Source organism: Nipponia nippon, unplaced genomic scaffold, assembly GCF_047370975.1.
Source record: "Nipponia nippon isolate SJK-2023a ecotype South Korea unplaced genomic scaffold, ASM4737097v1 scaffold_1, whole genome shotgun sequence".
Classification (NCBI taxonomy): Eukaryota; Metazoa; Chordata; class Aves; order Pelecaniformes; family Threskiornithidae; genus Nipponia; species Nipponia nippon.
Genome location: NW_028262290.1, coordinates 112,281,271 through 112,307,501, shown reverse-complemented (window position 1 = coordinate 112,307,501; position 26,231 = coordinate 112,281,271). Strand labels below are relative to the sequence as shown.

The following is a 26,231-nucleotide window of genomic DNA, read 5'->3' as shown; positions in this document are numbered from 1 at the left end:
TCAGCTGATGCAACAAAAAAGGCTGGAGTACAATAGCTTCACAGTTATTTTGACAAACCAATATTATCTTGGCTTCCTTAGAAATCCCAGCTAAGAAAGAGTCTTTTGTTATACACACACACACACACATATTTATATACACAATGTATTGTGTAAACACACACACACTGCACTGAAAATTAAATCTGTATTTGCACTATACATTTTCAGATTCAGAAAAGCATTCAGGTAAGAGATGATGAAAAGTAATGCTTACCTGTAGCTTCTTCTTCTCCCGCTGGATAACTTGATAAGCAGACACTAGCTAAAATACAGAAATCGTGTATAATGATGATAATGTATCCACTATAGATATCAAAATAATTTGCTTAGTTGTATCACTATCTGCATTTTCAAACTCTTCACTTTAGAAAGCTCTTCTGACATAAACATACTTAAATTTTCCTCAATGTTTCCTTTTTCCATTTATAAAATATCTACAATGTGTTTAAAAAAAAAATAAAGCCTGCACAACAAAGCAATAAGGTTACTCAGCATTCATGCACAGTTTTCCCTTCACTAAAAAGACCTCTAAGAACAGCCATGCTTAAATACAGGCAGTCGAAAAAACAACTGTATCAAAAAGTTACATCCCAGACAGCTACTCCACAGGGACGTACATTTGTAAGGGTACACATCCCAGAAAGCTTAACTAAAATTAATTTTACAATGAGTATGCATTAAAAAAATACACTTACAAGTCTAGCAAAAAAAGGTCTGTGTCATACTGAATGTTATCATCCCATGTGCTTTGCATATACCCAGCAGACAAAGAGAGACTGGAAGTGGACAATATTTCTCATTGTAAACTGACAAAAGGACTTCATGAGTAACTGCACAATTTAGTTTAATTAAAAATTTGATCACAATTGCCTAAGCTGTCCAAAACTGAAGTAGCATAATAGCACTTGGAACTAGAATATTCCACTTTCAAATTGCAGAAAAATTAAAGGAAAGCAAATCCAAAACATCAAAACCAGAAATCTCTAAGTCAAAAGATAGCTTCAAGTTCTTATTTAAAATAAATTAAAATTTGTCAGAATTCAAAATTACTTTTAATTTCAGAGTCATACTTATTTTGCACTTAAAATAAAACTAAAACTACTATGGATGGTTTCCCTTGCTATATTTTTTGAGATGCTAACTTTGTATCCTACTTTAAATGAGAAAACATTTTTACATCTTGAATTCTCATTATATATTGAAACTACTTTCTTCGAAGCTCCAGCAAAACAATTTTTTTCAACTGAACTAAACAAACTCACAAAAAGAGAAAAAAACCCGGACCTTTTTTGACAGAGAAAATTAAGACTTGTCCGACAGACTACACTAAAAAAACCAAACCAAAACAAACCTAACAACTGAAGAATTTTCATTTTGGCAACACTGTTTACATAAACTTCTAAAAAAATACATCTTACTATACTAGCTGGAAGAGACCGAAAAATTAATGGGAGACAACAACTCCTGAATTAATGGAAGACAACTGTTTTTTCAGGCACATGCTGAATACTGTAATTGCTGTATACATATTTTAGACTCCAGGGATCTTGACAGTAATAGCCAAAAGTCTGCACAGGAATTTTTGTATTTGAGGGCAGCAAATATCTAAAGAACTGTAAAAAACAGTGGAAATGGCCAGCTTTAAGTGCAAAACACACACATACTTAAAAAAAAAAAATCAACACCACCACTTGGAAAGCTTTACTTTTCCCAACAATTTGGAAAATGAGTAATAAAACTACTTATATCATTAGCTTTCACTAAAATAGCAGAAGAAACAGTCCTTGAATTAATTCCTTCCAGGGAATACCTGGAAATTATGGGGAGTAGAACTTATTTATTGAAAAAAAAAAATGCTTGCCCATCGCACGTACACGGAATATACATTGTGTACTTCAAGAACAAATTTCAGAAGCAAAGTAAATTTGCTGTCATGTGAGTACAAGCCTTGCTCACCTCTGTACTCAACTCTACCCCTTGCTACAGGCTTTGAGCGGAAACTATCGTAGGCCTACTTTGTGTGAGTAACTACTAATTAATCTCTATTGCTGACAACATGAAATGATTTACAAACATGAGAAGAAAAGGATTTCCACATTTCATTACCAGAAAAACCTGTGGCCTATCTAGGCCAAAAATAACTAGACTTGCAACAATAACTTAACTTCCATGTTAGCTGTAAGTTGATCCATTTGCTCCAAACAGGAAAACAAAAATATTATCCACTACTGCAGTATCTGCTAGCCTCCTCTTTTTCCCCTCTCCGCCCAGGTAAGCCAGTGACAACATTGCCTACCTCTGAGTATTTTCCCCTATAGTTGCCCAAACTGCGCTCCATTCTGCGCAGTCGCTGCAGCAACTGCTCTTTGCTGAGGCTGTCCATATTTCCCGGAGGCTCTTCTGTTTCACTTTCAATGTCGGAAGGTGGATCAAAGGTGGGACCAGCTGTGTCCAAATCCAGTCGATTCAATGAGTCTCTTGAAGAAGTTCGTACCAGGGACTCCTTAGAAGAAGTTCGGAACAGGGACTCTTTTACTGGGCTTCGAAACAGAGACTCCATGGAGGGAACTCGGAGCTGAAGCCTCTGGGCAAAAGACGGAGTGTCACTCAGCTGCAAAAATTCAAAGCAAGTAATTACTTCTGCGCTGCCTTAAAGCAGACATACACACACTAAAGCCCAGGAAACAGAGACCTGACCTGAGCAAAGGAACAACTGTTGCCTAACACATGCATGACACCAAATAGCTACCACTCCCTTAGAAGAATCATCTCTTTGTGCAGAAAAATCAAGCATGCAACTACCAGATGTGGGCAATTTCAGACAGCAACTAAATCCAATAAACTACAGCTCTGATTTAAACTCCTAAAATAATGTATTTCTGTGTAACCCCTTTAAAAAGTGAAGCATATGTAACTAAAATAAATAGTTGCATTTGCTGTTGCCCCAAATGTAAAAAAAAAATTTGTGACTCACTTCTTGATGTATTAAACAGAAGACTGTATTTATCTCAAAGACACAAAGATATTTTCCTATGATTAAGAGAACAAGTTTATTGTAAAAGTCCTTGTACAATAGTTAGCTCTAGCATGCCGTTTTAAACAGTCCTTGTCGTATTTTATTTTAAATGGCTTTATGACTTTTACATAAAATGCCATTATTGATTTATGCAGCTGAAGTACTTAAACTGTTCTAAAATAAAAGGTTCTGTGTTATGGCACAGAACTGCTGGTGCTACACAAGTGATTTGAAAGCATTACTGCACGATGTTACCCCCACAATCAAATGTTGGGACACACGTACTAGGTGCCACTGCTAATCCCATTCCAGCAAGCTACACTTTTTCTGAGACATATTAAAGAATGACCTCCACCTTTATCAGTAGTGACATTTTTTTAAGCCTATCAGTTCTTTTCCTTCAGCTAGAAATTAGCTTTCTAGCCATGCAATATGCCCTCTACTTTTGAAAGCAAGGTTAACGCTCTGTATCCCGCGCTGGCTGCGTCCCTGAGCAATGAGACGCACCTCAGAGCAGGCAGCCTGCAGCACCCCGCCAGACACCGCTAACCTGTCCCTACAAAAAAAAGCTCCATGCATCAGTGACCATGCTTAATACCAGCTAATGGGATTATACACAAACAAAACACCCTAGTATCCTGACAGGCAAGTACCTGTCATCCCTGCTCCAGCATGGAGATATATACGGGACACTTAAGCCAACCTAACACAAAGACAACACGGCAGTGAAGGAAGAAACAAACCCCTCGTGTTCGCCCCATACCTGTGGAGAGGCTGGTCCACTTCCATTGTTTTCTGTGGATCTGGGAAGTGGTTGTTTAGTTAAGTTCTACAGGAGGAAAAACAACTGTTAGAAGGAATAGAATACAAAGACTGTAATTCACCGATTCCTACAAATAGCATCTGTGCTTTTTCCTTGCCTGTGTTTTTAGTACTCTCTTTTGAATGTTTATTAAGATGTCTTCATGCAAACAAGCTAGTCTGTTAAAATTCAAAACAGATTGCTGCAGTATCCAGAACTACAAAGCAGCTATGTGTGCATGGATTAGTATGAGACATCTGCAAATGCTGACATCTCCAATTAAATTATTCATAATGATTATTTATGTAACGTTTATGCACAAATCAAAGAAACACCAGCAAGACAAAATGATAGCAGGAAAAAATCTAATTGATGACCAGTGTTGTTTACAGCCAACATAAGTAACAGTGGAATTACACCGTCATTCTCTGTTTAAGTACACTGGGGGGGCGGGTGGTGTGGAAACTACCTGGAAAAAAAGTGCTGGTACCAGGCTGTTTAAGACTCCGAACAAGCACAGGAAGAAAATTAGACTTTCGGAAAAAACATCCTGTGCAAAACTTCATGTATACATTCCTCTGCACTCCCAAACAAAGAAAAACAAACAAAACCCACAAAAAAACCAAAACCAATGCAACAGAAAACAATATTTTTTGGGGGTTTTGTTTTGTATTTTCCCCTCAGACTTCTGACATTTCTTTTCCTAGTCTGTCTATCCTGCTTTTCCTATGTCCTGTGTTCAGGTGTTTTCTAACCTGTACAAATCCAGACAGTTTTCTGGCATTTAAACCAGGTCAAACTGAAGTAGCGAAACGTGCTAGAAACAATCTTGGATATGAATTTTTTCGAAGAGAAGCAAAGCACTGAGACATATCGAACTAAGTATGAGGAATTCAGCTAAAAACAGTGTAACTTCTGATTTTTAATCAAGATATACCCTGATATATGCAAGCTGTAAAGTCTAAGGTGTATGTACAACTAAAATATCAATCATAATCATCCATGTATCTGCTGCATGGTTACACCTACAGCTGCTACTCTGTGTGGATACACAGATAAGCATACATAAACATAAATGTAGAAGAGGAATGATTCAGTGTAAAAGGGCTTCAAAAAGGTTTGACATGGAGCAAACTTAAGGAAGTACAAAAATACCACAGAAGAGAGAGAACTCAGACAGTTAAGGAAGCCAGAGAAGTGTCATCCCAGATTCAGAGATAGCGAAATGAGCAATAACCAGTCACACAAGAAGACCGTTTGGATTTGGAAACTGCGCTTCACCTGGCTTGAACAAAATCTGCATTCTGCTTCAGAGCACTATCCTGTTGCGGTGGATTTATTCCTAGTGGATTAAGAGCTCCTACTGGGTTTTAAACTAAAGCACTCCTACATTTTATTCTCGGCTCCATTAACTGTTCTTTTTCATTTCCTAACTGGAAAGTTAATAATAAGGGTAATCCAAAGAAAAATTTATCTTCTGCTTTATAATTTACAAAGCATCTACCATGCTAGTACTGGACTGACAACAGAGGAAGACAAATACTTTGCCAAGAATTGCAAACTAACTACAAACACTTCTTTCAACAGTCATATTCTGATATCCATAAAAAGAATTAAAGGAAACTATGGAGGGTTTACACATCTGATTCATAAGAATAATTTAATAATATTTAAGATCTATTTTGAAACACAAGATTAGGTAGATTTATGAAATCTAATAAGGTGTTTATGAATATAAAAACCATGGATGCTGTTCTTTTCTGTGAAGATCCTTAAAAAACTGCCATTTCAGGAGCTATGAAGATCCTTAAAAAATGCCATTTCAAAACTAAGACTAATGTCACCACTTTTTAAATTTTCCTATTAATTGTGCTGACATCTTTGTATTTAATCCGTATGAACAAAAGTAGAACCTATATTTGGGATTACACTTTCTATTGGCATAAATCATGAAAGGGATACACTGGTCATCTTTTGTATAAAAACTGGACCACCACAGGCATCTAGCTGCTGTAATTCTAAGTCATCGTGCTCTAGGGCAAAGGGTCATATTCTGGTGTCCACACAGTGAAAGGTAAGCATGAATGGAAGTTGCTATATATAAGCACGGATTCAAGAGGCTTTGAAGAGCTTAAAAGCCCTAGCCTTTCATAAGCCTTAAGAGATGTTTCAGCAAAACTAGAATCACAGAGCTCAGGCTGGTGCTTTGAAAGTCTTAAAACCAGCAGTTACATCAGGGTTTCTGGAACCCAAGAGAAGTCTTTCCTCCACGAACCCACAGAACATACACAACTGTATCTCTAACCAAAGAGAGCTGTACTTACAATCTCTAATAAAAAGGTTGCTGTTTGTTATGAAGTTGTATAAACTAGAGCTCAGTTTTAACTGGAGCACATTAGGGTGTTCCAGTGACACTTGTCCTTCCTTGCTTCCCTATTTCTGAAATGCAGGGTAATTAATCTTATTCATTTCTCAAAGGTATAAATAGATTCGCAAGCCTAATGAGTGAAAGCTTAAATGTCTACATTTAAAGACATTTTACTGTTCTCCCTCCTTCTCAGGTATTCCAAAATTGAGTAAATTATGGAGGAAGGAAGGAGAGCTTAGTACACATTTTCTTCTCTCATTTTCCTTTAATTTTTCTTTAAAAAAACCCTCTCTGTCCAAGAATATTTGAACTGTTTCTTCATGCACCAAAACCCACGCACCTTAGTTAGTAAAGAGTTTATACTAACTTCATCTATGTCAAAAAATCCACAATTACAGTCACTTCTCTATGATGCTCACTCTCTTGGATCACACATCACTTGCACACACACAGTTAAAATGCTGGTCTGTTTTAGCAGAACTAATACGCATTTGTGTGCGTTGATGAAACTTTCCCCCTCCTGCATCTTTAGTTTACCCAGGTTTCCCAAACTTATAATGTTTTTTTAATGTATATTTGTATAGAATCGGCTCTCCTCTTCCCTATAAACTTTTATATCACTGTTTTCTCCCCCTAGTTCTTACTGTGAGAGTACAGCTCTAGAGCTTTCAAAAAGTTCAGAGAACAAAATCAGTTTTACACGTAATGTATTATTAATACACATTGGTAACGCACTAACGATAACTCTTACATTATAATTATTTGCTATGTATGCAGTCTTGTATATAAATATGCAAGTCAGTGATCCCTGCCACTGAAGTGTATACTAAAAGACAATAAAAAGACAACATCTCAGTATTCACAGAATTATGTTTTTCAAAATGCAACTGTACTAGGGATATTCTGTAGTGTAGTGAAAAACAGCCCACAAGTGTTTACTGCTGTAAGTGTAGAAAAGCTTAATTAGATTTGCAGTGAAACTTTAAGTAGTGATCACTGGACCTGGAATATGGACAAAATACCTAGGACTAAAAAAGAATAAAAATCTAGTAATTGTTTCAAAACTACACATTTCAGCACAGTCTGAATGTCCTCTTTGCTCCTCATCAAAAAGCTCACTCAAGATTGAGAACACCATGACTGAGCTAGTAATGAATCTGAGCTCTAAGGGCATTCCCTAAACAAGCATAACCCTTTACAACAAATGAAGACTTTCCACAGATCACCTTTTTAATCACTGTTTCAGTCCAATCTTGCTTAGCTTGAGAGAGACAAGTCCAACAGAACATGGTGTGTCGTGCTATCTCCATCTGCTTATCAAATGTCTACCCTGTTACAGCTTTCAGTAACTTGTCATTTTCAGCCTCTGCATGAGCAGCAGAGCACTTGCTAAACTGGAAAAGCAAAGTAATCATGAAGTATGAGGATGAGCTGGGACTCTAAAAAACAGTGTTTGGCATCACTATGGACTCAGGAACACTATGTCTCTGAAGCATGTGAAAGATGCCATCCGAGTCCTGTGACAGTAACGAGAAGAATACAGCTTTGTATGTGTGTATGTTAGAAAGTAGGAGGCTGCTTTCCTCCCTATGCCTGCTTCTTTCTCCACTCCTCGTTCTCATCTCACTGAGCTTCTCCATTTGTATATTATGAAAATAACATTTCCAGGCAAAGAAATATATATTTAAAATAAAATCAAATTATTAAAAAAAGACTATTTATCCTCACAGTAATAGCTGCCAAGTTACCAACTAGAAGTAGCTGAATTTCAGTGTCTATGTAAGAGAATTATTTCCTGCTACCATTAGCAGTAAATGACATTGTGAGGCTTTCACCGTACACAGCAAAAAGCATGTTATTTTTAGATAAAAACAACCTCAATGTTTATCATATCCATTTATATTGAAATACATACAGACATACATAAAAATGAAGAGGAAGACTTTCAATGGCATTAATGAAGTCTAAGCAACAAACGTACAAACTTGTGCAACAATTATTTAAAAGTTGTGTAGAGTATGGTTACCTGTATAACAGAAAACGTGTTAATTTTTTTATGTTACAATAAATTCACATCAGCACACCAGCCAGGAGCTACCAGGTACTACCTCCATGAAATTTAGTGCAGGGTTAGCAACAGGGTAGTTAAGATAGATGCCTTTGCGAGAACAAGCCACAAGCAACACTAGGTTTGTCTTCTAGTACAGTACTCTCCTCCCCCTGCTAAAGGCACCACTAAGAGGGGTGGGAGGACTCACCACACCGTCACTCTGTGGCTTAGGTTGCTTGGTGGGATCCAAAGCAAAGATAGTATACTCAGAGAGAAAAGCAGGTTCTGCTATCATCCCGGCTAGCAGCTGTCATTCAATGCAAAAAGTAGGAAAATGAAAATAAATCAAGTAATAAGGTAAAGAACGTTGCATGATTTTACTCAATTTTTCCACACTAGTAAGAACATCATAAAACAATACAACAGTTTATGAGACAACAGATACTGATAAAGGCAGGACATAACCAGAAAATACACATTAAATCATTTCAGAACAGCCAAAACACAGTTTTGATCATTTAAAGTAAAGAAACACACAATTAAAAACAAAGATCCTAGTTTAGCCAAAGATAAAGACAATGTTTCAGGAACTGATATTGTAATTTTTTTTTAAACTTCTGTGGATGACTTATCTTCAGATACCACTCAGCCTTCTTTGCTCTCAGTTATGTGCGAAAAACGCGTTATTCTAAAAAGTCTATCAGTATTTCAGTTATAAACAGTACAAATTGCATGTTTTTGACTATTTCTCTTCTAGTGCTCTTATACAGTAGAATTCTAATGACATTAAAAAAATATTCCTTACAAACTTTTTCAAACTACTAGCAGACTATTTTGTAAAAACACCACAAGTTGAACTAACCATTTTATCAAGTCACTATCAAAGAGATTTAAATTCCTAGAGACAAAAAACGTGAAGAGACTGGAATTTGAATTCAAACTGGATATATACATGTAATGTAATGCAATCTAATGCTGTTAGGATGCTGTAACAGATTTCAAAAAAATATTCCACTCATGATTTTACTCACACACAAAAGTTCAAGGTTCCATGTTCTTATAGCCTGAAATTTCAGTCTGCTGACTGAACCAAAACATTTTATGGTTTTTCTTTCTCATTATTTCAGAACAACTTTGTTTTATTTCAAGTTACTAAATAGTACTTTTAGAAATCAAATCTATTACAATGTAAGTTAGGGTTCGATTTTTTTTTGTGACTGTTACATTGACTCCAGTGCTCCAGTAGATGAATTACATGAATTTGAATTGAGCGAGAAAAAACATTTTCATATGTAAGATCTGGAATGCTACGACTTGCAATTTGTGTCCACAAAACCCTTTCAGAAAATGTATTAAGTGCTTAACGTTCAGTGACAGCCGTACACAGTAGCCTCTGAATGTTGGTACTGACTCCCTACGTCTTTTCTCTAATGTATTTCTACACCGAAAAAAACCCAAATAATTACTGAAAAACCTGAGTAACCGAGACCTAAATTACCAATCCTGCAGAAAACAAAGCAAAATAAAAACCTGAACAATGTACTTTTATTGCCTCCTCTTTGATTCACTATACTATATACATACATATATATCTACACACATACACACCCCCTCCTAGTTCATTGCTGGAGAGTCCTGCTAGTTTTATCAGAAGACCTTCTAGAGCTACAAAGGGAAAGAAGCTTTGGTTCATGATCAAAAAAAAACCAAAAACAACAAACCACACCACTACAAAATTGTGAACTGTCTTTACAGAAAGGATATCTGCAGAGCACTAATTTATGCCCAACTTTTACGTCTCAAACTGGCAAGTACAGTGACAATTAATTCTGACTTCTATTATTCAGCTGCCCTTGTCCTGGCATTCCCAAAGCTGGCATGGGACAAGTGCTCCAATAGTTTACTTGATTTGCCAAGAACTAGCTAGGTCTGAGAAACTCAGGTGAAACTCCTCACTTTTAAGCTACTACAAATGCTAGCTGCTAACAAAAGAGATGGTCCCATTTCTCCTGCTCCCAATCTTCTTCCCCCTGGCCTGGGCACACTTACCCAGCGCATCCACTGTGGTTGCAACCACATGCTGAGTTTGGTCAGACTGGTCACCAGTCCCTCTCTCTCAGCCCATCAGAAGTATAATTCTTAAGAGTAAGCTGTGTTAAAGCTCCTGCTATATATTGATTCAAGTGTATAAAAACTGTGTAAGTTTCTTTCCTCATCTGAGCTTTTAGGCAAAACAAAAATAAGAAAGCTGACAAGTGTTAATGATTCCAGAAAAACTTTGTTAAGTGGTGATGGTTGTAGAGGCTCATAGCCTTGGCTATGCTATGCATTTTGTACATGTACCTCCTGAAAGGGAATATGCCAGAAAAAGAAATGGCAAATACTACATATACACAAGTGTACAAACATACAGCAGCAGTACTACAAGCATGTCTGATGGCCTTGTGAATTAGAAGCATGCAAATTCTCAATCACAAATAAAATGATGAAAACTTTAAGATAAGAATTACGTTGTATGTTTAGAGAAGACCAGTTAAGAAGATGAAACACAGTCTGCAAAACACTCATAAATGGATTATGGCAAATATTATTAACCAAAAGATTATGAACAGTTTCAACATGTAACATTATCTTCAGGTTAGCTAAGTCACTTTTAAAAACGTGACTGTCAAGAACTTCAGGAATCACAGATGGTTCAAATTATCTCTTCATACTAACAGTATGCTAATGTTTGCTTCTCAAAATACTAAGTTGTGACATTTCACCATAGCATTATTTTGTTTAATCCTAATGCCATTAAACAGTCCACCAAGCAACTAGCATTAAAAAGAATTCCTATTTAATCTCTAACAAGTTGTTATTCTTCACCCAAAATAAAAAAAAAAAAAAATTTGGACTGTCAGTATGTTCAGCATCCATAATTTGTTATATTTTCAATCATCCCCTGAAGTCCATGACCATGTCAGTGCAGCCAAGTTCTAACAGGAGGTTTAGACAGTAAGTCTTTCACAAAACATTAACTACAAACCCCAAAACTTATGGGTAAGATGACAAAGAGCGTTAAACAATAGAAAGAGTTAATTTTAAAAATTCACTCAGACTCCCTGGTAGGCAAGTGATAGGGAGTGTACATAACTCCTTTTTAGCAAGATTATTAGATCCAAGCTATCCACAGCCTAAAATATGCCAATCTACATTACTAATTGTTATGGTTTTGAGAAAAAGAAAGGAAAAAGCTTATGAATATAAATTGATGCAGTACTGCTTGAGTTTGCAGACATACAACTGCCAGGGTCTCTATCATAACTAATAGTTTACACAAACAGTCAAATACAATTAACAATACTGTTGAGTTTCACAGATATTAGTCAGAACCCTGATGCGAGAGCACCACTAAATTATCTCAGCTTCACCCTGCTGTTGCTTGAGTAAAGGAAAGCACAAACGGGATGGAGCCAATTCTACAAATAAAGAAGGGCACAAGACAACAATACTGAAGCAGAACAGTAATCACTGTATCAAAATGAAATAGCGAAATGTTTCCTCCCCAGTAGCCAAGACAAGAGTTTCAAACTTCAAATAGCGACCAAAGACAGAATACACTCAGTCATGGTCCAAGAGTATTATTTCCTTAGCACACTTAGAACTGGCTGCATCTTCGCATTAGTGAGTTCATCCTCCATTCTCAGATGTTGGGTGGCCAACAATGAAAATATTTAAGTACTTGCTCACGGTATTTTTGTTACTCCAGCAGCTCATTACCTGCTATGTTTTTACAGCTAAATTATAGACAGAGCTGTCTAATGAGTCCTGTAATTACACTACCTAATGCTTTCCAATATATACATGTGTTTTTATCTGCACTTTTAAATTTTTTCAGTACAGCTTTAAAACTAGCTGTCTAGTTAACTTGGGGGGGTACTAAAAATCACCAAAAATTATTTACCTATGACTGGGAAAAAGGCAAGAAACAACCTGCTAGTCTGCCAAAATTAAACAAATATAAATATTTCCACAATGGATTCTTGCACTTCAGGATCTGGCCTAAAATCCACTCTGAATTACCTTAGCAGCTTCAGAAACATTTAACATACCTGGTGCTATACTGTCTAATGTATCACCAGTATCAGCCAGTAATGTGATCAATAAAACTAGACAAGCAGGGAATCCAACTGGGCTGAAGCATACTGGAAACTGACAGAATGTGCAAAGCTATAAATAATCCTTTAACTAATCTTCTCTAATCCTCTGAACACCATCAAATCACACCTGAAGCTCACTATAGAAATCCTACTAAGTTCTTCCAATGCTCTGTTTCAAACATACTCCAGGGTAAATGAACGCCCTACTCCATACCGACCTTCATCTCAGGCACCAAATTAAGACTATGATATTGCTAATCTTTTGCCACAATATTTAACTCCCTTTTTTTTCCCCCCCCAAGTAAAATCTTACTAACCAACAAACTATCCAACTATCTCCAAGTATCTTGGAGAGAAAGTTACAAATGAGGTAAATTAGGCGATGAAGCCAGACACCAGATGATGCCATGTTTCCTTCAGTATTACCAAAGAACAATACATAAAGTTTATTTTTTACACAAAGTCATTTTTTTAAATAACCTTTGTATTTCCAAAATTCTGAACAGTTTTTGTAGCCCTCAAATTTGGCCTAAGTTAAGCAGCCTTACTTGTTCTTTATGGACTTTCTGAACTCCAGAACCAACTGTGTTCATGTTATTCTTGCTATTCCTCCTCCCTCTGAAGAATTACCATGCTCAAGTCTTCCTTTGCTAAGATTCTGACGAGTGGGGCGCAAAGGCCAAAGTACATGTGATCCCTAGATCAAAGGGCTTCCTTAACATGCTGTGAAACAAAAACCACAATTTAATAGGGATTACAGTTTGACCCAAGTCTCATTGCTCTGGAGATGGCAGTAGTTGAATCAATGCATGTTACATACATATAATACGTGTGATTGACAAAAGCAGTCATTATTCCCTTTCAGAAAAAAAGAAGAGAATCAGTGGTTCCGAATTTCAGATTAATCTGTTATTAAGCAAATTTGAAAATTCATACATCTTGTTAGCAAAGCGCATCATGGTATATGTGTATTTGTAGTATGTTAATGCTTAAAAGCTTCTATAATTGGTCAGACAGTTTTGCGATGTCGTATACAAGCACAGTAAGACAGAGGGAAAGGCATCAGACTATAAGCTTGTCTAAGAGACAAGCCAGTATTTGCTCATCTAGTTCAATGAGCTGGGGGATGTCAGCTATCAGGCTAAAGGTTGAAAGTTTCAACTCTTACTGACAAGTAACTCATTCCTCACAGTAAAAGAAATAAATAAATGTGGTTATTTGTCCAAGTTGGGGAATGCCAGAAAAAAAAGTTGTGAATAATTCAGTAAGTTGCTAATTTACACAGATATTTATTTATAGAAGGCCTGTGCGATTTGCAACATAACCTTTTATGCTTCATCTGTACTGCGATGAGGGAATAGGAAAAACTGAAGAGCTGAAAGTTCAAGGTTTCTCTCTGCAATTAAAAAAGCCCCAGAATTTAAAAGTGCAGAACTGCATTTTCAGAAAGAGGTAGTACAGAAATCAAACACACGCTCTCTTCTGGTTTGTTTTTCATTCTGATGAGCAATCTAAACATGCTGGTCTATGCATCAGGAGTTGTAAAATCCAGGCTTTAGTTACAAACTAGCTTATATAGCCTCCAAAACTTAGTTTACATTTGCATGTCAGAAAGCAAAAAAATGTAGACGTATCTGAACCACTACTGTCTTTGCATGGCAATGTCTATTTAGAAGTACTTCAAATTAAGTATATGAATATAGGAAAGAGCAACATTAACAAATGTACTGAAGGAATATTATTTCAGCTTTACTTGTCCTGCTTTATTAATAGCCCACGCTAGAAACATTTTAATTAATTTAAAAACACAGTCATTATATAGCACTAAAGTGAGACTGAAAAGTACCCTGGCTAGTTTATCTTTAGCTCTAAGCGCAGCTATATATATTGTGCTCTGCTGTCACTTCCATAACACTCATGAGGATGCGAGTGATATTTGGATCTGCATGACTGGTAGGTCACCCACAGCAAGCTATCAGCTGTTTGCTCTCAGTTGATGGCTCGGAACTAGCTTTGTTATCTTCTGCAGGTGGGCCTGACTTGTAAATAAGTATATTACAGAACAGAAAGAAAATTTTGAACTTCTAGGAACTATACTGAATGTGATTGATCTATTTCACCTCAAACTATGTTCAAGAGTCAACGCAGTAACAGTTTGAAAACCAAACACTATTCTTCCCTAGAAAAGACTGGAAGCACTAAGTAAGCATGTTTTAATCATCCAGGGCTGTTTCAAATGGCACCAAGACCAACTCAGAAAGCATCTGATATGCAAATTGTCTGAAGAAGTTCTATGAAGTACCAATATACGCTTTTACCTCACACTCTAGTCATCTTTCATGGGCTACTTGCAAGAACAGAATACAGAACTAGACAGACTTCTGCTTTTTCCTTATACACGAAAAAATTATGAGCTTCTCTGTTACACTGCCTATGGAGACCCACAGCTCCACTAAAATAGAAGCTGAAGAAGAAAGTGGGCACAGAAAATAAACATACGTGGTACTCCATGAATGGAGCATGGAAGGGTTTTGTTTTGTTTTTTTTAAACTAAGAACATTTTGGAATTTTGAAAAATAAAAAAATCTTATCATTGCAGAATATAAAGCAAGAATGTTTGCCTGTACATTTTATTACATTTCTTTGATCAGACTAAGGCTGTAATTTACAACTGTAATTCACTGTGAAATTGTTTTTATTCTAAAAATATTCTGAGTTTAAATCAAAGCTTGCACATGCAGTACTTGCAACTTTGATACTACAGCACTAAAAATCCGAAAACATCATCTATTAAAGACATACTAAAACATAACAGCCCAGAGGGAAGACAGAGAACATACAAGAGAACTCCAAAACGCTGTAATTTTGTTTGGCTTTCAGTACCAAAAGGGTTAGCAATTATGCATGTACTGCAAGAACGTTTTAGCATATGATACTCTTCAAAAAACAAACATTTTCAGTGTATTAAATGTTGTCCAACTTTAGTTCATCGTAATGCCATTGCCATTGACACCTGTACATAAAACATCTGCCTGATCAAATGAGAACACTGCAAAAAAATGCCCCTGAAAAGACATAATGCACCCATATAATTACAGCAGATATTTTCAGAGATAGTATGTAATATCTGCATCTTTTTTAAGCCTAGTAATACTGCCACTGAACTGAAGTTTATGAAAATCTAATTCAACAAACAAATTTCAAAGACTATTTGCCTTTAATCATTCTGTTAACATTTATGAGAAATATTTGGAGAAAGGAGATTTCCTGTCTTGATCATTTAAATTTTATCTTTATTTTAGCAAAATTTTCCATTTGACATAAAACCAGTCCTCACAGAGTTTTTCATTCCCTTAGCAGCTTCACTACTTTCCGAATTTCTAATTACAGGATATGTTTCACATGTAAAATTCTCATAGCAGCTCCCTAAGCCCAAAGATAACCGTAAATCTGAGGTCACTTTAGTACTCCATTTCCATTCTTAATCTTATTTCTCCTCTGCCTCTCTGATCATCCCAGTGTAACCACTGTATTTAGTGCATAATGTTCTTCCAACATAACTTGGCATGTCCTGTGGGGAATTCTTTGCTTCTCCTGTTTGTCTGGAAAAGCAGTCTGAAAAAACCGTCTGCTGGGGGGGCAACATATATCTAATGAAGCAGTACAAGACAAAACGTAGTTCTCCATAGAAATGAAGAACACTACAGAAAGCATTGATACATACAGGTGACATATCAGTAGCACCCAATAACATTTGGAAATTTATTTATTTTTTATGTTATCCGAATTGTGAAGAGAGCTAGTATTTTTTACTGTATCAATTGATAAACTGAAAAAGAAGATAAGCCTTCAGGCTCACAAATCTTTTCCAGATGTGGAATAAAAGCAGACATCCTCAAAAATAAATACAAGTTAAGGAAAAGTATTCTGCCTTTCACTCAATGTATGAGTTACGCTATTTGAGCAGAAAAGCAGTTGGTACTTGCACAATAAAAGGGAGGAGGAGTGTTACCACTTAACCTTTCCCTTTATTTCCCACTGAAAAGAGAGAGGAAGATTTCTTCCTTTAGGGTAGGCAGCACCAAGTTAATGACAGACAAAAAACAGTGAATCAGTCGCACAGAGGAACATCACTGTGTCTCATGGCTTCAATATTTCGTATTCCACTAAGCTTTTGCTGCTTAAAAAGTCTGAAAACCTTGGCCAAATCAGTCCTTAAAACTCTGGCACGTTCTACAACGGATATACATAATAAAAAAAAAAATTAAAAAAGGGGAGAACTTTTATGTTTGCACTGGTCACTGATGACACTAACTCTTGGCACCAACTCATTCCTTCTAGGCGACAGTGATAGTTCTCACGTGGCAATACACCACTTCTATACTGCATATATATATTAAAAATAGAAATGCAGGTTGTTTTTCCTGAAAAAAACAAAAAAACAGCAAACTCTCCTTACTGAAACACTTAATAATTTATCCTAGGTGACACTGCTTGCTGACATTTTGTAGCATCAGTTAACAGAAAACATCTCTCCAGGGACAGAGGGAAGTCATTACATACATACATACACACACACACACATATATAAAACAGTAGAGAAAATAAGCATTTATTAGAAAACTCAATACTGCATTTCCAAAATACAAAACAAAATCATGAGGTACTCTTCATTTCTATTCTCATTGCAGGAAGTAAACTGTCAAGCTGTAATCACTGGTAGCGTTCATAACGGAATCTAAGACAAATTTCAGGTATCATCTCCTGAAGAAAACGTGGCGTTACAAATTAAAGCAGATTGTCACACTGCAAGAAAACACACCTTTTTTGAAGCAAAACCCAGCAACTGAATTTTCTGGCTAGGAACTCACATTTCCTCTGACAAAGTTCACAGAATCACAGAAGCTCCCTGATTTATTCCACTGGCCTATTTTCACACTCACTAAGTCAGGGCTTTTACAGTTTGATTGTTTTTTCTTTTTTAATCAAGCCACTTCAAAAAAGCTATAGTACTCAATACGGAAAAAAAATGAATGCAGATTATCTCCTCTGTTTGCTCTATTATGCAAGTCATGTTACCCATCATCCTGATAGTGATATTAATGATACTTTATGATTGATAATTTAGACTCAGTTTGGTTTGTTGTTTGTTTTTTTAGGGGGTGGGGTGTGTGTGTTGGGGTGTTTAAATTTGAAAGTTATTACTGGTATGGTTAGAAACATTCATAAGGGCTCAGTTTAAGCCTTAAGGCTCATCCACCTCAAGTTACCTGTGCAGTTAACTGGATTCCCCCAACTTTTCAACTAGAAGAGGCATAAAAAACAAAGTTAGTCTCTCTGAACTTAACTGTCCCACTACCTCGCTGAGTTCAGTTCAGGGGTAAGATTTTTAAGACCTGAAGAAGAACTTAAGGCTCCTTAATCTGGGGGTTAACCACTACATCTTAAAGGCCTGTTTTACTAATATTAAACACTTCAGTATTTAACCTAAAAATCAGACTATTCCTATCTATAAATGCACAGAAAATAGTGAGACTGAGGAATCAAAAAATAAGTTAATCAAGGACACAAAGTTAGATTTTTTTTTTTTTAAAGTTAAATTTAAAAAATACAGAAAAACAGTTCTCAACTGACCTCTTTGTCTGGTGTTAAAGTGCCTTCATCATTCTGATCTGTAAATGAAGATGTCCTGCTTCTGTTGCCAGTTGGTGGAGGGGATTTGGAAGGGACCTACACAGAGATCACATTATCAACAAGTAATAATATTAAGTCCAGAACTAATTATTCCATATCATAATTTACTTCAACAATTACTAACTATAACATCTCAGTAAAGCCTGGTCTAGATCTTCCTTTTGAAGAAAACAACCAGTTCCACATACTGTCTGTGACAAGTTCTACCTTACTACAAAATCTCCAGAGCAGACTATGTCATGAATCGGCCACGAGACCATGCAACCAAATTAGTCATTTTGATTATTTCTGACCATGGTCTTCTTAGACCAGACTTGAAACTCAAGCCTCCTAATACTTTAGCAACATAGTACAGTTCCTTAAGGTTTAAAAGTTTACCAAACTGAAAGGAATTCAAGCATTTACAGATGGAATACCATCTGATTCCTTTAAGAAATTAACAACAAAAAAAACCCCACCAAAACCCCACTTATAAAATTGAATCTAAACAAAGAAAAAGGGCAGAAGAAAATGACACATTTAATGATGTCAATATGAACTTGTTGTTCCTGTCAGCACTGAACATCTATTCAAAGAAATTTCACAACTTCATGCTGAGTGAGGTTGTAACAAGCCACTCCAACCCAACCCAAACGTAGCTTGGCAGCCTCATACTGCAAAATTCAAATATAAAATTTCAGTATAAATGTAATAAAAATTAAAACATCAACAAGCTTTTATGTACAAAGAAACTAATTAGCAAGATCTCTCATTAGGTATATTCTAGAATATAACCAGAATGAACAAAGTGTTGCAAAAAAAAAAAAACAAACCACCAAACCACAAAAACCCCCAAAACATAGCTACCACAAATCCTTTAACATATTGTTGCAGCGCCATCACTGAGGTTGCGTACGTAAATTCTGCCTTAGAAAATGCCTGTCTCACAAGACAGAGTTGGATGTTCTAAAACATGACTGAGAGAGTATCAGACCATTGAAAAGATATTACCAAAACCCACAGTTTTTCAGAGAATTATACTCATTTTATAGCCTAAATCTATGGGTACATTTTCTAAAATTTGGATACTAATGAACTCCAATATCATACAAAACACAAGATTATTCCAAAATCAGTCATAGTTACAGGTCTTACTAAGTGGATCCAATGTTCCCACCTGAAAATACAACTCAAAAGTCAAACACCTCACCTAGTACCAAATACCCATTCACCATGAAAGCTCTATGTCCTGCTGAAAAATTTCACGTCAAAAGTATTCACAAGGTTTGAAGAACAACAATGATCTATTCATGCCAATAGCCTACTCTCCTTCTTTTATTCCTACTCCCTAACCTAATGCCAATGACTTAAATAAGATTTTTTCTGGCCCTCACCATACAGAAGGAAAAATGTTTCCAAACGTTCATCGCCACGTAGCTACTGTTTAGAAGGAGTCTGAACGTATCTTTTCACTCTGCCCTTAACAGCTCTACAGTTTTGACCGCTGCATTCAGACTTCTTGTCAATTTACAGCCATTTCAGTAGCACTAAGATCTGGAGCACGAATATTCATTGATCTTATGCAACGAACAGAAAGATTATGTAACTGAAGTTGGGTGGAACAGAGCAGATGAAACAGAACAGCATAGTTCAGTTCGAAGGGACCTACAACGACCATCTAGTCCAACTACCTGACCACTTCAGGGCGGGGCTGCGCAGGGAGGCTCATGTCACCCCCATGTCACAGGGCCACCACCCGGCAACGCAGCAGTCACAATGCCCCGGGCAGCATAAAAGGCAGCATCGCCCCGTGTCCCGCTGCCATAGCTGGCCTGGGCGCAGCCCGAAGACATCCCCGAGGAAGTCCTTGAGGAGCCGGTGGAATTACTTGGCCCCCCCCCTGTCAGGGGCTGAGGGAGGAAGACCGGAGGCTGGACGACTCTGCTGCAGGTTCTGCGGTGCAAGGGCAGCTCCCGGCGGGGCCCCCTTCAAAGCCCACCTGACAGATGGAAATCCTGCTTCAGCCTGTGGGGAACAGATGCAAGCCCCTCAGGAGATGAGGAGAACCACCAAGCCCTGGAGGTGCCCGAGGCTGTCAGGCCTTTTCAGCTGGATAGCAGTGGCAAGAGCAAGGGAATGCCTTCTGGAGGAGCACTGCAGAGCTCGCCGTCCTCATCCGCCACGGAGCCAGGGGCAGCAGCAGCCGTAAGAAATGGGATGCAGGGATGGTAGATAACAAGCAAGGGGTCCCAGGGCTTTGGAGCAGCCACTGGCGTCCCACCAGGCGCAGGGAGGATTCTTGCCCCCGAGGTCGGTCGCTCAGGCCGGGGACATTGGGCCACTCTGGGAAGCTCCTGAGGTGGCTCCAGGGTGAGGGAGAAGAGGGCTTGGGCATCTGCTGGGAGGCGTGACCAGGCTGTGGGACGAGGAGGCAGGTCTTGCTCACGTGCTCAGGGAATAGCCGATCGCCAACGCTGGGGTCAGGAAGGAATTTTCCCCCGGGGCACATTGGCACTGCTCCCCGGGGGTTTTTTGCCTTCCTCTGCAGCACTGAGCATGACCACTTGTCAGGGCTCCTCTTGTCCCTTTTGGCTGGGTTACTGCCTGCTGCTCATGCACCACGAAGATGGCCTCTCGTGCCCTGCAGCTGGGGGGAGGAAGGCTTTTTTTTCCCCACGGCAGGCTAGCAAGTGTCTCCGGGGGTTTTTGCCTTCCTCCGCAGCGTTGAGCACGGGCACTTGCCAGGGCTGCTTTGGGCCATTTTGGCTAAGTGCCTGCTGCTCCTGCTCCACGAAGGTGGCCCTCGTGCCCCGCATCCGGGGGGAGGAAGCTTTCCAGGCTCCCAGGGCGGGCCCAGGGGGGCCCCCGGGGGTTGCTTCTTGTCCTCTGTAGCATTGAGCACAGCCCCTTGTCAGGGCTCCTCTGGGCCCTTTCCGCTCAGTCCCTGCCTGCTGCTCCTGCGCCTCCGAGGCGCCGCTCGTGCCCTGCCTCTCTCTGCCTCTCTTGCCCATGGCAGGTTTGCAAAGGCACGAGCTCTGCTCTTCCCTTGGCTCCATTTCTCCAGGGGTTCTTGCTTGTGCAAAACAGCCGGGGCTTGGAAGGGCTCCAGGCTCGCTGCACCATCCGCAGCTGCCACTTTGCAGCTCTCCCTGCCTGCAACCCAAGCGCAGGGCAGGCACGAGAGCGCTTTTCATGCATCACTGCCCAAGACGCACAGCGGCGGAGCAAGTTTTGGAAGGCAGATGTATGCTCGTCATCAATACGCGTCATACTTTGGAAAATACCCCACGGTACCACACACCTCTTCTTCTTTCTTCTTCTTTCTTCTTCTTCTTCTTTGGTGTGGTTGGTCCTGATCCTCATCCTTCACGTTCTCACTCTTCAGGAAGCAGGGACTGCTTGGCCTGTGTTCCTGCTGCTACGTTCTGCAGCTCTGTGCCTTGCCTTTGCCAGGCTGCAAGGGAGGTTTCTTGAAGCTCAACTGAAGAGCGCATCAGCCTGCTCCTGGCTGCACATGCGCATTGTGTTAAGGCTGGTGAGCATCTGCTCTGAAACAGCCAGAAAAATACAAATAAAATCCCGTTTCCACTTGTGACCTTTGTGTGATGTGTCCTTGAAAGTGTTTTTGGAGCTGAAAAACCCCTGGCATTTTGGGCAAATAACAGTCTCATCCTTATTCGACTCATGGTAAGCACAGGGAATAGAATAGAATAGTTCAGTTGGAAGGGACCTACAACGACCGTCTAGTCCAACTGCCTGACCGCTTCAGGGCTGACCAAAAGTTCAAGCATGGTGTTAAGGACCACATTGTCCCAAATGCCTCTTAAACACCGACAGGCATGGGGCATCGACCACCCCTCTAGGAAGCCTCTTCCAGGGTTTGACCAGCCTCTCGGGAAAGAAAAGTTTCCTCATGTCAAGTCCCAACCTCCCCTGACGGACGCAGCTTTGAGCCATTCCCACGCGCCCTGGCACGGGGTACCAGGGAGAAGGGATCAGCACCTCCCTCTCCACGTCCCCTCCTCAGGAAGCTGCAGAGAGCCACGAGGTCGCCCCTCAGCCTCCTTCTCTCCAAACTAGACAAACCCTGTGTCCTCAGCCACTCCTCAGAGGACATGCCTTCCAGCCCCTTCACCAGCTTTGGTGCCCTCCTCTGGATGCACTCAAGGACCTTAACATCCTTTTTAAGTTGTGGGGCCCAGAAGCACACACAATCCTCAAGGTGCGGCTGCACCAGCACCAAATACAGCAGGATAATCACCCCTTCTGATGGGCTGGTGTGTTTGATGCACCCCAGGATGCGGTTTGCTTTCTTGGCTGCCAGGGCACACTGCTGACTCCTTTTGAGCCTCCTGCCAACCAGCACCCCCAGACCCCTTTTGCAGGGCTGCTCTCCAGCCACTCCTCCCCCAATTTAGGCTTGTGCCCCGCCTTACTCTATCCCAGGTGCAGAATCCGGCATTTGTTCTCGTTCAGTGTCATGCTGTTGACGGTTGCCCAATGCTCCAGTCTATCCAGATCCCTCTGGAAGGCCTCTTGTCCCTCGGGAGAGTCAACAGCACCTCCCCGTTTGGTATCATCAGCAAACTTAATAACGATGCATTCAACTCCTGCATTCAGATCATTGATAAAAATATTGAACAGATTTGGCCCTAGAACTGAGCCCTGAGGAATGCCGCTAGTGACCAGTCGCCAGCCAAATGTAGCCCCCTTCACTGCAACCCTTTGAACTCTTCCCTTCACCCAGTTCTTCACCCAGCGCACCATGAACCCACTCATCCCACAGGTGGACAACTTGTCTAGAAGGATGCTGTGAGGGACAGTATGAAAAGCCTTACTAAAATCCAGAAAAACTACATCCACCACCTTCCCTTCATCCACTAGGCAGGTGACCTTATCGTGGAAAGATATGAAATTAGTTAATCAGGACTTTCCCTTTGTGAATCCATGTTGACTTTGCCTAATGATTGCATTGTTCTTTAAATGTCTTTCAATAGCACCCAATATGATCTTCTCCATAATTTTTCCAGGTACTGAGGTTAGACTAACAGGTCTGTAGTTTCCTGGGTCTTCCCTCACACCCTTCTTGTAGACTGGAATAATGTTGACTAGCTTCCAGTCGGGGGGGACCTCCTCAGACTCCCAAGATGTTTGAGAGGGGTCCTGCTGTAACATCCACTAGCTCCCTCCGTACTCTGGGATGAATCCCATGAGGTCCCATGGACTTACGAAAATTCAGCTGACACAACTGGTCCCTTAAAATTTCAGTGTCCGCAAATGGAAAGTCACTGCTCCCACAGTCATGGTCCTCCAACTCAGGGGACTGGGCAGCCCAAGGCCTGTCAGTATTATTAAAGACTGAGGCAAAAAATGCATGGAATGCCTCTGCTTTTTCTTCATCCCTATTTGTCAGGTGACCATCCTCAACAAGTGTTGGTCCAGGAGACACCTGGAATTGCAATAGCTTTTTTTTTCTCCCTGTCAGCAGTTAGAAACCAATGTGTTCTTCAGCCTGTGAGGGGCAGAGTGCAGGTATTCTCAATCTGACAGATGAACAGTTAGCTAACTGATGTCATATGAAAGAGGGCGGCCTACAAAGGCCTCCCGAGAAAAAGTGCTACATTTGAGAAATTTTACCTGATTTAATCAGTCTTAAGTCAGTAAATTTAGTCTTGGACACTACAAACCAGAGCACAAATGACAAGTTCTGGGTCTCAAAGCAGAAGACATGAATAGAGCAGAAAGGGTATGGTGAGTGAAGTCTCCCTGCAACAGGATACAGGAAAGAAAAGAGCAAAAATGAATGCAAACAAGTCTCATAAAACTAAGAAATGTTAAGTGTTTGGAAAATTCAGTTTGAAAAGGTCTCGATAGAAAGCAGCTGATAATCTGTATGCTGACAGAGTACTCAATAAGTGGAACGCATTTTAAGGATCTGAATTACTAACAGAAAGGTAACAAAACTATATTACACACTCTCTGCAAGACTCCAGTACATTTTACAGGCCTCAAAACCTTCTCGCTCCTTGCTCATTTACAGAATCTGTTTTCAAATGACTTATGAGGAACGAGCAGACTAGCCTATTTTACTTTTAAGATCAAATTTAACTCCAGTTTTCCTTCAGTGTTACTTGAGAGCAATTGAAGAATAAGCAATACTGCAAGACAACTATTTTACACGAAAATAAACATGTGCTCGTTTTCTGCTTCTGCCTTTCCATTCATGTCAACCTTTGAGTGACACGATCTGCTCTGTCCACAGTACAGTGAAGTAGGTGAAAGTATCATTTATCGTAAGCTCTTGTATTAGGTTTCATGGAATTTGTCAATGTTAATTTTAACAGCCAAATAAAGACTGCAATGTATTACGCTGTTGGGTGCACTCAGGCCCAAATTAATGCACAAGGTTGATTTTCAGCAAGCACTGACCCTTTAACACACGCACCAAGTATCCTGAACTAAGTGGGTTACAATATTGTGTGCAAAGTATAGTTTAGCTGCTCCTTACTGAGAATAGTAAGCTCTGCAGCTCAATCCCTTTACACTGTACTGAAAGTTCACCACATATGCCAATTCAGGACAGCACTCTAGACTGCCACTGACAAAAATGTACTTAACTTCACTAACTAGACAAGACCCAGGATTAATAACTATGAAAGGATTTAAAATAAAATTCAACAAACTACACAAAGCTTTACAGTAGATCTATTCCCAAAAACACTGCCCCTATTTGACAAATGAGTGATTTAAAAAAAAACACTACATAGCTGAATGTCAGCGGTTTTGAAACCATGGTCTAATACTGAGACTATGCAGTGTCAGATCTCCCAGTGGTTCAAATTACATTCAGATCAAGCTCAGGCAACTGATCGCTTATTTGCAAAACTAACCAAATTATCTGCCTATAGCTTAACATTCACATGATACAGAGTTTATACCAGTTTTATTATTTAAGATTCCAAGATGCAAAGGATACTTAAGCCAGCAAAACGCCAAAGAGACATAGGCAGACATTATCTTTTTCAGCGCAGAGTTTGCCAATACAAAGTTAACTTGTCAAAGTCTTTCTACCCAAATTTGAACGGGTAGAGAGAATTTATCGTGCTTTGATACAGGCATGAAATCCTCACAACATTTTTTTGGCCACTGTCACTCTCAGAGATACTCTGCACCCATGTCATATCTAATGTGCATTATTATGATTCAAAAATAGTAGTTTCTGGAATCCAACACTAATCATAATTTTGTGAAAATACACATAAGAGAAAAATGGCCAATTAAATTATGACTGGGGAAAAAAAAAGATGCTTTGCTCTCAGCTTTATATTGCATTCCCAATTTTTCCACAGTTAAAAAAAGCAAGCATAAGGTTAAGATAAGCAGACCAGCCTCTAAGCCAAAGAAACAGAAAGGACTTACAGAATTGAAAGAAGAAACATTAAGATGAGAAGAAGATGACTAGCGGTCTCAATGCTGGTTTGTTACCCAGTGCACAGGAAAGTGTCTTTCCTTTAAATGCTAAAGAAGAAACCCGCTCCTGTTTCATTCTGTTCGATGTCCAAGCAAGAGATGGCTTTTGCATTCCCCCGAAGGACAGCCTTTGTCGAGCGGCCAAAGAGACGAACAGTCTCAGGAGCCTCTGGAGAGGCTCCCAGGACGGGAGGCGGCTCGGCAACAACAAAGCTGGCTTTCCAAGTCACAGCGCAGCGGCCCCGCGGCTGACGGGGAGCCGGGGCGCGGCGCTGGCCGGCCGGCCCACCCCAGAGCCCCGGGCCGGCCGCCGCACGCAGGGCGGCAAGGCCTGCGCTGCGCCACGCTCCCCGCGGCCGGGGCGGCAGGACCGGTCCGACTCGCTCTCAGCGGGACGCCGAGGCCCTTCCCGGGGGAAGCGCGGCCCTGCCCCTCCGGGTGAAAGGCCACCGGCGCCCGGCCGGGCGCTACAGGGCGCCCAGGGCTCGGTCCCGGCCCCCCGCAGCGACCCGAGGGACCCCGCCCCGCCGCCCTCCCCAGCGCCCGCGGTACCTGCGGCGGGAGGGGGCCGGCGCGTCCCCCCCCCCCGCGCGGCGGCGCCTGCTCCTCGCTGATCTTCTGCTTCAGCTTCTTGAACATGGTGGCGGGCGGGAGGGGAGGGGGGGGAG

The 26,231-nt window shown here is 40.0% G+C and overlaps 1 protein-coding gene across 6 annotated transcripts in view; it reads right to left on the bottom strand.

The window, feature by feature from the left end:
• The window catches only part of GOLGA4 (golgin A4), a 71,108-nt gene extending 44,880 nt beyond the window's left edge, over positions 1–26,228 (bottom strand). For 4 of the 6 annotated variants that reach the window (XM_087767301.1, XM_087767309.1, XM_087767316.1 and 1 more), the window contains exons 1-6: positions 26,116–26,228; positions 18,055–18,150; positions 8,487–8,585; positions 3,822–3,887; positions 2,339–2,653; positions 257–304 (exon numbers count right to left, since the gene is read on the bottom strand). In XM_087767301.1, coding sequence (XP_087623427.1) covers positions 257–304; positions 2,339–2,653; positions 3,822–3,887; positions 8,487–8,585; positions 18,055–18,150; positions 26,116–26,202 — 711 coding nt within the window. In that variant the 5' untranslated portion in view covers positions 26,203–26,228. Of the gene's footprint in view, positions 1–256; positions 305–2,338; positions 2,654–3,821; positions 3,888–8,486; positions 8,586–18,054; positions 18,151–25,512; positions 26,060–26,115 lie in introns of those variants that run through there. The other 2 variants (XM_087767338.1, XM_087767331.1) reach the window with 2 other exon arrangements.
• Between the last annotated feature and the right edge of the window lie 3 nt (positions 26,229–26,231).